The 11,434-nt window shown below is 41.6% G+C and overlaps 1 protein-coding gene across 1 annotated transcript in view; it reads right to left on the bottom strand.

The window, feature by feature from the left end:
- Nucleotides 1–11,434, bottom strand: part of Ccdc146 (coiled-coil domain containing 146) — a 116,498-nt gene that overhangs the window by 99,928 nt on the left and 5,136 nt on the right. Inside the window, exon 2 of the mRNA XM_055612985.1 lies at nucleotides 250–431. Coding sequence (XP_055468960.1) covers nucleotides 250–420 — 171 coding nt within the window. The 5' untranslated portion in view covers nucleotides 421–431. The remainder of the gene's footprint in view (nucleotides 1–249; nucleotides 432–11,434) is intronic.

The following is an 11,434-nucleotide window of genomic DNA, read 5'->3' as shown; positions in this document are numbered from 1 at the left end:
AGATAGATAGATAGATAGATAGATAGATAGATAGATAGATAGATAGATAGATAAGGAGCCTACGCTCTGCATCAGTCAAGAAGGAAAAGCAGGGTTCATTTCATTTTTAATACTTTCATCCTGTGCATATGATTAAGGCTGATATATAGGAGACATGTAACACAGGATTTCAACAATGATGTGGACTTTGAATTTTTAAGTGGGTGAAGATTAGGTTTCCACTCTAGTAATAACATACAACAAACATACCTCATTCAGACAGATGAAAGCTGGCGTTTCAGCTAAATCCACAAGCCGCTCCTCCCGAAGGTTAATTGTGGGCACTATGACAGAAGAGATGTCTTTCTCCTCTGTTTCGACTTTCTTTTCATCATCATCTTCTGCGTTTTCTTCTTCTGTGTCTGTGTAATCGTCTTCCATTTTTCACAATTCTAAAATAAAATCATTCCATATTCAAACATGTCTTTACTTACAAAGTAACAGAAGTAGTACAACATAAGCAAAATTCAACTAAAATAAGTCTCTGTCTGTCTGTCTGTCTCTTTCTGGAACAAAATCCAGGCCTTGACCATGTTATTGTTCTCTATGATAAGTCTAATGAAAAAGTTTACTGAAAAAAAATGAATGAAAAGTCTAATGAAAATGATAAGTTCCCAGGGGACAGACTAAGTTTCTGAGTAAGGTAGGCACTGAAGTGGTATTTATTGAATGAATAAATTTATTGAATGGATAAGTACAGCCTTTTCAATTAAATTGTAACATACAGTTAGGAGCTGGGGAAATGGCTAAAGCGCTCACTTCGAGCCGAGGGAAAGTGTGCCAGGGCAGGGTGGGTGTGGCTGCATGTTTGTAATTCCAGCCCAGTAAGGCAGAGACAGGAAATCCCCAAGCGTGCCTGCTCTGAGAGACGAGCCAAAAAGGGAGCTTGAGTTTGATTAAGAGACCTTGCCCCACAGAATAAGGTGAGAGATCAATCAAAGACGACTCTGGACGTCAGCCTGAGCTTCCACAGGTGCAATTCCACAGGTATGTGAGCCCACATACATGCAAACCACGTGTACACATATGTCCGAAAATTATTAGTAGTGACTTTGGAAAATACAAACCGTCTCCAGGGTGAGATCTATGCAGGGGAGAGTGAGGGGAGACAGAAACAGGCTCTTGAGAAGCCAAGAGGAGGAGCAGGCAGCAGCCTTCTCAGCAGGGTTGGGTCGTGTCCAGTCACCAGCTGCAGACCCTTTCCCACATTTAATTGCAAGGAAACGAAAGGCTGACAATAAGAACATGGTCACATATGACCGCAGAAAAATGGAGCAGGACCCCTCTAGCTAGCTCCTAGGTTAAGCTCTGCTTTGATTTCTGGTTACTTCTAGAGCATGTGCCTTGTCCACACTTCCATAGTCACACTTAAAACACTGTATTATAATTTATTGTTTTCCCATTGTCTCCTGAATTGTACTCCTTAAAAAGGAAACTTTGTTTGCCTAGGTATCTTCAACATCGGCAAGCCACACACAGAACAGACTGTGTACAAAGAATGTTCGCCAACAGAGAAAAGAATTTCAGCTTTGCTTCTCATTTTATGACTGCAAATAATTTGCTTGGATTTTCAGATGTAAAATGCTAATACTAAACCAATGAAGTAAGAATTATTTATTCAACATATTAGATCATTAATTCATCCAAGTTCCAAAGTAGCAACACTACAGTTCCTCTCGGATTTCTGTCACCACTTTGGAAAAGCCCCCCCCCCCCCCCCCGCCAGATCACACCAGGATGCTTTCCTGCATAGCTACCTAATCCAGTACAGAAAAGAGAAAGAGATTTGTGTGTGTGTGTATGTGTGTGTAGGGGGCCTATTTAAAAAGCAAGAAAAATTTACTATAAAAATGCCAAAATATGAAATTTATCCTTTAAACTGTTATTGCTCATGAAATATAATAAATTGTGACACATGAAGACAAAATAAATAGAAACAATATAAATCGTAAAAATTTTATAATAATTTTATAGAATAAAATAAATAATAGTGCAGTGACATCTTGCCTGGTCATAAGATTTTTCTGACTCATTTTTTTGAAAAATCATTTATTAGGTTATCAAATTTTATACTTTCGCAATTTCACTTTTAATTGACATAATTGAAAATGATGTCAGCTGCTCTTGGGAAATATAAAATTGCAAATAATTTTTGGCAATGTTTAATTTTGAGAAAAGGGTTGACAATATCAGAGTAAATTTCTAAAAAAAAAAATCATTTCAAAATATAACATCTAGAGCCAATGAGCCTCTTTTGTAGAGCACTGTCCTTTAGGCATAATGCGTTCTTTAAAACATTTTTTAAAAATTCTATGTGCATGGTGGTTTGCATGCATGTTGATGTCTGTGCATCCAGTGCCTTCAGAGGCCAGAGGAGAGTGTCAGATTCTCTAGAACTAGAGTTACAGGCAGTTGTTAGCCACCACATGGGTGCTAGGAATTGAACCAGGGTCCTACAGAAGAATAGTCGGTGCTCTTTTGCACTGAGCCATCTCTCTAGCTCTAATATTACACTCTTACTATTAGAGCAGCTGCGATTACCCACAAGAGCCCTACAGGAAGAACCTGCTGGCATTCCCTTAATGGGGAGGTTGGAGGGGCTCATTAGGATCTATTTGAGGTCCAGCTACCCATCCCCCCCCCACACCTCCTTCCAGCTTCTTCTAATTGTGTCCCAGCTGAGGTGGTCTCCCCAGGTACTGGAGGGGTTGGGGATGCTCTGTCTGTGTGGCTGTGGGTCTGTTTTCACCCCTGCTATGATGGGACCTTTTGGAAAGGGGACTGCTTTGGAGTCAGCCATACTGCTGTCATCAGCTCAATAAACTCACTGGTTCACCAAGCTAGACTTGATGCAATCATGACTTTATGTCTGTTGTTGGTGCTCTAGCTGGGGGAAGCACAATTGGTTGGGGTCTCCCCTGGAACAGTTAATACAACAGTCTCATTAAACAGTTTTTTTTTTCCTAAAGAGACTCATCTCTATACAAGTCAGTTTCATGCACAGATTTAATTTCAAAGTACAAACTCATTTAGTATTCATTTTAATGTTTCCTGGGACATTTGTGCAGCTTGTGGACACTGCCAGCCTCAGAACAAGGCTTTTGAGCTTAGCGTTGACTCCAAAATACTTGCTTATGTAGCCAGTTCCTACATGTTAATCATCTTAGAGGCACTATAGCTGTGATGAAACACCATGACCAAAGCGACTTAGGGAGAAAAGGGTTTATTTGGTTTACACTTCCACAGCACTGTTCACTGATCAGCCCTCTTTCTTATAGAACCTAGAACCATCAGCCCAGGGATGGCACCACCCACAGTGGGCTGGATCCTCTCTTTTCCCATCAATCACTAATAAAAATGCCTTAGAAGCTTGCCTACAAACCAATCTTATGGAGGCAGTTTCTTAACTGAGGTTCCTTTCCCTCAAGTAACTTTAGCTTGTGTCAAGTTGACATGAAACTGCCCAGACATCCATCTACAAGGAAAAACACAATGCAAAATGTTCTTCCTTGTTAATTTTTACTTGGGCAGAAACTTCATATGAAAAATATTCTTTTCTGTCAAATGCAATAATATTTATATTTAATTGGTTCAAGACCAAGTAAGAGTGTAGTAATTTTCAAAACTGGAGCTATTGAAACCCTGAGGAATTATTCTAACTCCAATACTGTTTATTGCAACCTTTGTGTTTGCTTCAATTTTGTAATAATTTACTAAAATGTTTTCAAACTAAAAAGTTGTCTGCATTCGTGTCAGCAGTTCTGCCCTTAATGACACCAATTTGTCCTGGCCTAACTGCCTTAGGACTGCGAAGTGCCCCAAACCACACTCAAGCAGGCAGCTGAGACCAAGCCACCAGCTCAATGGCTCAGCAGCCACACTGCCTGCCACAGCCGCAGGCCCCTTTCTGTCCTGTGCCCACTGCTGCATGGCCTCCTTCTCTCATTCAAGTGCATGCTTGATTGTCCCAACAAAAGACAAGCTAAAAAAATTAATTATTAGACATTTCAAGATGGTGACACATAGCTTTAAGCCAGGTGTCTTCTGTTATACAACATCCACGACTACCTGGATCGCATAACTATGAAGCCAGGTGCACATATCAGCCACTGATTTGTTCTAAGTAGAGATCAGAACAGTTTTTGGGAGGACTTCTATCAGGTGCCATTGGTCCCGTTTGGATGGCCTCTGCCCTTCTGTACAGAGTGTGGAGAAGGTACCTCACTTGAATGAAGGAATGAAAGTCTCGTCACCTGTTCTTTTGATCTCAAAGTTACGTGAATCTGCTCTTAGTCAAAGAAACAGTTTACTCAACACTCCTTTTGGAAAAGATACTTCCACTGCCTTCCCTTTAAGGTCTGGTCTTTGCTGGAATCTGTACCGTCTCATGTCGTCTATTTTATGGTAGCTGCTGTTCCCTGATGACACTGTGCCTTGTCCTTTCAAATGGAACACATGCGGTTATGTGAACCAGAAATATTGGTAGGTTCTGCTTCTTAAATTTATTGGTCAAGTGGCCACAGACACATCATTATCCATGGAATTTTTTCCTCTCTCAGATGAGAATACCAGTGGATACATCATCCATTTCAGTAAGCCATAGCTTGTAGCTTCTGCCCCGACCTTTCTAATTCTCTCCTGTCATAAATTATACATGTGTTCATTTCCTTTCTCTGGCTACTAAAAATTTCTTCATAGTTGATGACATATGCTTTCATCGGGAACACCAGACATCAAATTATCTGCTCTTATTTGTTCATTTATTTGGTTTTGTTATTGTTTTATTTGAGTTTGGTTTTTTGGTTTTGTGAGACAGGGTCTCTCTGTGTAGCCTTGGACTCGCTTTGTAGACCAGGCTGACCCAAACTTGCAGAGATCCAACTGCCTCTGCCTCCAGAGTGTTGGGATTAAAGGTGTGTGCCACCACACCTGGCCCCAGATTATCCATTTTTATGTGACATCAGCAGCTTCTGATATCATTTAGACTCCCCCTCCTCTTTTAAGCACACATTATATAGTTCATTGTTTACAGTGAATCATGAATCATACTTTTACCTATGCCTAGCTGCACCACGGGGTATTTACTATGTGGGAAGTTTCCAGCTTTCTGCCATTACAAAAACACTATAAAGTACAGTACAGCTTCTTATTTTTAAAGCCCCTAATTATAATGGCGCTAACTTTGAAAACTAAGGTTGAGGCAACCTCCCCAAAGCATGGCATCCTTCATGTGGTACAGCTTATGTAGGCAGCAGATTAGTGGCAGGGGCTGGGCAGATGGCTCAGTGGTTAAGAGCACTTTCTGCTCTTGCAGAGGACCTGGTTTTGATTCCCAGCGCCCACATGATGGCTAACAACTGCCTGTAATTCCAGTTTTAGGGGATCCTACACTAGGCATGCGTGTGATGCATATACACACATATAAACACTCACATGAACAATTTTTTAATTACAATATTTTTAAAATGAATGCTATGCTATGCTACATTTGGACAATTTCCCCCATTTACTGAGGTAGAGATTTTTATTCTCTTAAACACTGTGAATATTTGAACAAGCGAAACATTTCACATCATATAGTGGCACTATAACAAAGCTCAAGGAGACATTATCAGGCAGACTTGTGCATACAAATTTCCCACAGGGATGCAAAAAGGTGTTCAACATTTCAACTCATCAGGAAGATGAGAATCAAAAGAGCAGTGAGACAGCAACACACACGTTAGGAGGCCTGGACATTTATAATATGGTGCTCACAACTAATAATAATCTCGATCTACTTAAATCTACTTAAAGTTAACCAGATCAATCTTAGGTAAGTGTTTGTTTATTAGTTTGCTTTTTGAGACAGTGTCTCTCTGTGTATCCTTGGCTGACGTGAAACTCAGAGATCTGCCTGTCTCTGCCTCCCAGGTGCTGGGATTAAAGGCATGTAGCACCAAACTAAGTTGGTTAAGTATTCTTAGAACTCAACAACAACAACATGATAGTAAAAAAGGAAGAAAGTGAGTTTGGAAGTAGCAGATATTTCTATGGCTTTGATGGTGATGATAGTCTCACAGGCATATGAAAATTAAGGGCTAATGTCCGGAATATATAAAGAATTGAAGAAATTAAACACCAACAAACCAAATAATCCAATTAAAAAACGGGGTACACAGAGCTAACCAGAATTCTCAACAGAGGAATATCGAAAGGCAGGGAAACACTCAAAGAAATGCTAAACATCCTTAGTCACTCAGGAAATACAAAGCAAAATGACCCTGAGATTTCACTTCACACCCATCAGAATGGCTAAGATCAAAAACTCAAAGGATAATGCATGCTGGAGAGGTTGCAGAGAAAGGGGAATCTTCCTCCATTACTGGTGGGAATGTAAGCTTGTACAACCACTCTGGAAATCAATCTGGTGCTTTCTCAGAAAATTAGGAATAGTGCTTCCTCAAGATCCAGCTATATTACTCCTAGGCATATACCCAAAAGATGCCCCACCATTCGATAAGGACATTTGCTCAACTATGTTCATTGCAGCTTTGTAATAACCAGAAGCTGGAAACAACCCAGATGTCCCTCAATTGAGAAATGGATACAGAAAGTGTGGTACATTTACACAATGGAATACTACTCAGCAATTAAAAACAAGGAAATCATGAAATTTGCAGGCAAATGGTGGGAACTAGAAAAGATCATCCTGAGTGAGTAACCCAGAAGCAGAAAGACATATGTGGTATACATTCACTTATAAGTAGATATTAGCCATAAAATATAGGATAAACATACTAAAATCTATAGTCCTAAAGAAGCTAAACAAGGAGGACCCTAGGGAAGAGGCTGAAACCTCATTCAGAAGGACAAGTAGGATAGACATCAGAAGTAGGAGAAGACAAGGAACAGGACAGAAGCTTTTCACAGGGGACCACTAAAAGACTCTACCCACCAGGGTATCAAAGGAGATACTGAGACTCATAGCCATACTCTGGGCAGAGTGCAGGAACCCTTATGGAAGAAGAGGAAGTTAGAAAGACCTGGAGGGGACAGGAACTGCACAAGGAGACCAACAGAGTCAAAAAAAAACTGGGCCCAGGGGACCCTGCAGAGACTGATACTCCAACTAAGGACCATGCTTGGAGAGGACCTAGAACCCCTGCTCAGATGAAGCCCATAGGCTGCTCAGTGTCCAAGTGGGTTCCCTAGTAAGAGGAGCAGTTCTGTCTCTGACATGAACTCAGTGGCTGGCTCTCTGATCACCTCCCCCTGTGGGGTGCAGCCTTGCCAGGCCACAGAGGAAGATGATGCAGCCAGCCTTGATGAGACCTGATAGGCTAGGGTCAGATAGAAGGGGAGGAGGACCTCCCCTATCTGGGGACTAGGGAAAGGGCAGAGGGGGAGAAGAGGGACTGAAAGGAGATGAGGGAGGGGCCTACATCAAGGCCACAGAGTGAATAAATTGTAATAAATAAATAATAAAAAGAAAAAATAGAAAGTTAAATGTTATCTTTCATAAGTTATCACACTGCTTTATCATGACAACAGAAAAGCATCTGAGACAAGCGTTCTTCTAAAAAGGTGGGTAAGATTGTACAAGCCCCTACGTGCCTGAATCTTGACTCTCATCTACAGACACTGGAGAGCTGCTCCGCTCACAGCTACCAGGTGCTCTGGAGGGATGGCTTGGAGAGTATGTGAATTTGATAACTCAGAGGCACCACAGTGTCATGGGCAGAAACCAGACGCCATGGTGAGCAAAATGAGGTAGGCAACAATTTGATTTCAGGTGGCTCATAAGTGGCCGGGAAGGCTAATTAGCCAAAGAATCATAAGCATATGTTTTTCAATCACTGTACCAGAAAAAGGCCCCACAAAGGCTTAAACTGCAGCATTTAAACTGTAGTACCATTGGCCCAGCAAGCTCTCCAGGACAGATGTCCCCTCTGGAGAGCTGGAGGGTTAGAGCCTCAGCCATGGTGCGCTCGCTGTTAACAGAACCTGAAGAGGAACAATGTAGTCTTGCCATAGTCTACATGAGCACCACACAAGCTTATGATGCACAGAGAAGCAAAGGCTGCTGAGGAAGAAATGAAGTAAAGTGGAAACGCCTCAGTCCTATCTCAGAAGAACATCTCTGTTTTTCTCACTTCATGTTAGGGGCGGTTAAGATCAAACCCAAAACAGGAAGCTTCACAAAGAAGAAGAAAAAAAAAAATGAAGCAATGAATACCAGGGTCTACCCCATTTTGTAAGACATACCACCACTTCCTCTTCTTAAACTTGACACAGGCGCTCAGCATTTTGTTTCGATTCTGATCTCTTAAAGAAAATTTTCTCAACTTTCAAGGAGCATGTGTAAAATTTAAATAAGCCACATTCCAGAGATAGTAGCTACATAAGATGGCAATGCCCTGAGAAAGATATGGTAAGGAGCCGTATCTTTCGATGTTAACAGCTACAGGACACACAAGTTTGTCACTTTAGAAATAGCATGTTATGCCATGAAAGTCACACATGTCATATTTCCCTCCTGGGCCCACACACTCTCTGATCATTCTGTTTTATGTAACTGAGTTCTTCTGATTGGCAGAGAAGCATGACCACGTTTCTTTCCCCCAGAAGCCCAGTGCTACAGGCTAGCAGGTGTCTGTTTCCACAGTAACTCGGAGCCAAACATCTTGGAGGAAGAAGGAACTCTGAGAAACTTCCATTTATTTAGTTTTGTTTTGGTTTCTTTATTTAAAAAAAAAAAAGTTGGGGAAATTTTCTTCTATGATTTTGTTGAAAATATTTTCTGGGCCTTGGAGACAGGAATCTTCTTTTCCTCTATTCCTATTATTCTTAGGTTTTGTCTTTTCATGTTATCTTGGATTTCTTGGATGGTCTGTGTCAGGAATTTTTTAGATTTAACATTTTCTTTGATGGATATATCGATTTCTTCCATTGTATCTTCCACACCTGAGATTTTTTTTCCGTCTCTTGTAGTCTGTTGGTTATGCTTACCTCTATAGCTCCTGTTTTCTTCCCTAAGTTCTTCTCCATGATTCCTCCATTTGTGTTTTCTTTAATTTTTCCAATTCTATCTTCAGATCTTGAACTGTTTTGTTGATTTCCTTTACCTGTCTGACTGTATTTTCTTGTTTTTCCTCCAGTTACTTCACCTGTTTGTTTGAACATTCCTCTGTTTCTTTTCTTTCTTTCACTGACTTAATTATTTCCTCTCTGAAGGCCACAAGCTGTTTGGCTGCATCTTCCAGTATTTCTTTATGGATGTCCATACTCTCTTTGGCTTTATCTTCCTCCATTTCTTTACAGAGGGTCATAATCTGTTTGACTTTATCTTCCTCTGATTCTTTACACATTTTATTTGTTTCCTCCATTATCCTCTTCTTAAACATAGATATAAGGTCATCTTCTTGGATTTTAATTATGATAGGGTGTCCAGGGCTGCTTGCCCCTGGATAACTGGGTTCTGGAGATGCCATATTGCTTTGGCTTTTGTTGGTTGAACTTTTACGCTAGCCTCTACCCATCTGGCTGTCTCAGGTGTTAGCTGTTAGTTTCTGATACCTCCTGGAATCCTGGGGTGGGGAGAATCCCCTTGGCAGGAAGACGGTTGTTCCCGAAGGAAGCCTGAGCTTTTGGGGTATGGTCACTGAATGGCCAGTGCTTCTTAGGAATTGCCACAGCTCACCTCCGGCATGTGGACCTGTGTGGTAACTGTGGTTGTTGGTCGTCAGGGAGACCCTCCTCTCACCAGGAGAAGTCCTGGAGACAGCTGCTCTGCTGCTGGGTTTCTTGTTCTGAGATTAGTGGGCTGCCCATGCTGCTCTTATACTGTGTTTGCTGGGCATAGCCCTCCAGAAGCAGGGGGCCCTGTGGTTTGGTCAGTTTAGCCAGCAGGGTATTGAAGTGGATGCTGAAACTCATAGCTAAACTTTGGGCAGAGTGCAGGGAAGCTTATGAAAGAAGGGAGAGATAGAAAGACCTGGAAGGGTCTGGAGCTCCACAAGATCAATAGAACCAAAAAATCTGGGTCCAGGTGTCTTTTCTGAGACTGATACTCCAATCAAGGACCATTCATGGAGATAACCTGGATCCCCTGCACAGATGTAGCCCATGGCAGCTCAGTCTCCAAATGGACTCCTTAATAAGGGGAACAGGGACTGTCTCTAACATGAACTCAGTGGCTGGCTCTTTGATCACTTCCCCCTGAGGTGGGAGACAGCCTTACCAGGCCACAGAGGAAGACTATGAAAGACAATCCTGATAACACCTGATAGGCTAGGGTCAGATGGAAGGGGAGGAGGACTTCCCCTATCAGTGGACTGGGGAAGGGGAATGGGTGATATGAGAGGGAGGGAGGGCAGGACTGGGAGGGGATGTGGGTGGGGGCTATAGCTGGGATACAAAGTAAATAAATGGTAATAAATAAAAATTACATTAAAAAATAAAACAAAAAACAAAACCAAAACAAAATTAAATCACAGAAGTGTCAAATGGCTGGTAAGAAAACACTGGTAAATAATTGTAGAAAACTGTCTGTCAATCCTGACGTAACAGCTCTGTGATCTTATGCATATTTCTTTTGAAGAGCACATTAAGTGTTTCACTGAAAGTTCATCCTAAGAAGACGAACCCTGGGCAGCCTGTTTTAACTAGGAACACTCAGATCCACTTAATGGACAAGAGCAGTATCAGACACTACCAACTTGGCAATCCTAAATGCAGCAGGTAAAGTAACTGCTTTTCCATGCAGAGATCTTTTCTTCTCTGTACAAATAGCCAAAATTCTTCATTGCTGTTGAATAACTGAATTAGACTTGAAACATTTTTCTAAAGATATAAAGAAGATTTAAAGAAGACAGGGTAAAAAGCCTTGTCATTCAAAGTCCTAGAAAAGCAAGCCACGACTTCTTTCTGTTCCCAAAAACAACATAAAAAAGAGAAAGAAAAATACCCTGTCAAAAAAAGTGTGGGTGAAAGCCTATTTTGGTATGCGTGCTTCCGCGAGCACACACACACACAAACACACATACAGAGAGAGAGAGAGAGTCAGAAAGACAGAGACAGAGACAAAGGAAGGAAGTGAAGAAGAGAGAGAGCGAAGGAGGATGGTTGTTTCTGAGAGGATCCTCCAAGTGTACCTGTGACTGTTAAAGTTTCACACACATTATGCAGTTTATCTTAAACTCTGTGCGCACGTAATCTCACAATGACCCTCCTACTTGCCCAGGTTATGAAGGACCCAGGCTGTGTTCCAGAAAAAGCCCCACTCTGTGGGGTGGAAGGATGGATGGAATTGCTAGAGCTCCTCCCTCTCTCCTCCCTCTCTCCACATCCAAGGTGTTCCAAGCGCAGATCCAAGACAGGTGCCTTGCTTTCCTGTCAAAGCCTCTTGGATATT

This window comes from Psammomys obesus, unplaced genomic scaffold (assembly GCF_907164565.1).
Source record: "Psammomys obesus unplaced genomic scaffold, mPsaObe1.curated_primary_1811, whole genome shotgun sequence".
In the NCBI taxonomy this organism is placed as follows: Eukaryota; Metazoa; Chordata; class Mammalia; order Rodentia; family Muridae; genus Psammomys; species Psammomys obesus.
Note: the sequence above shows the minus strand (reverse complement) of the source record. Positions and strands in the feature narration are given on the sequence as shown.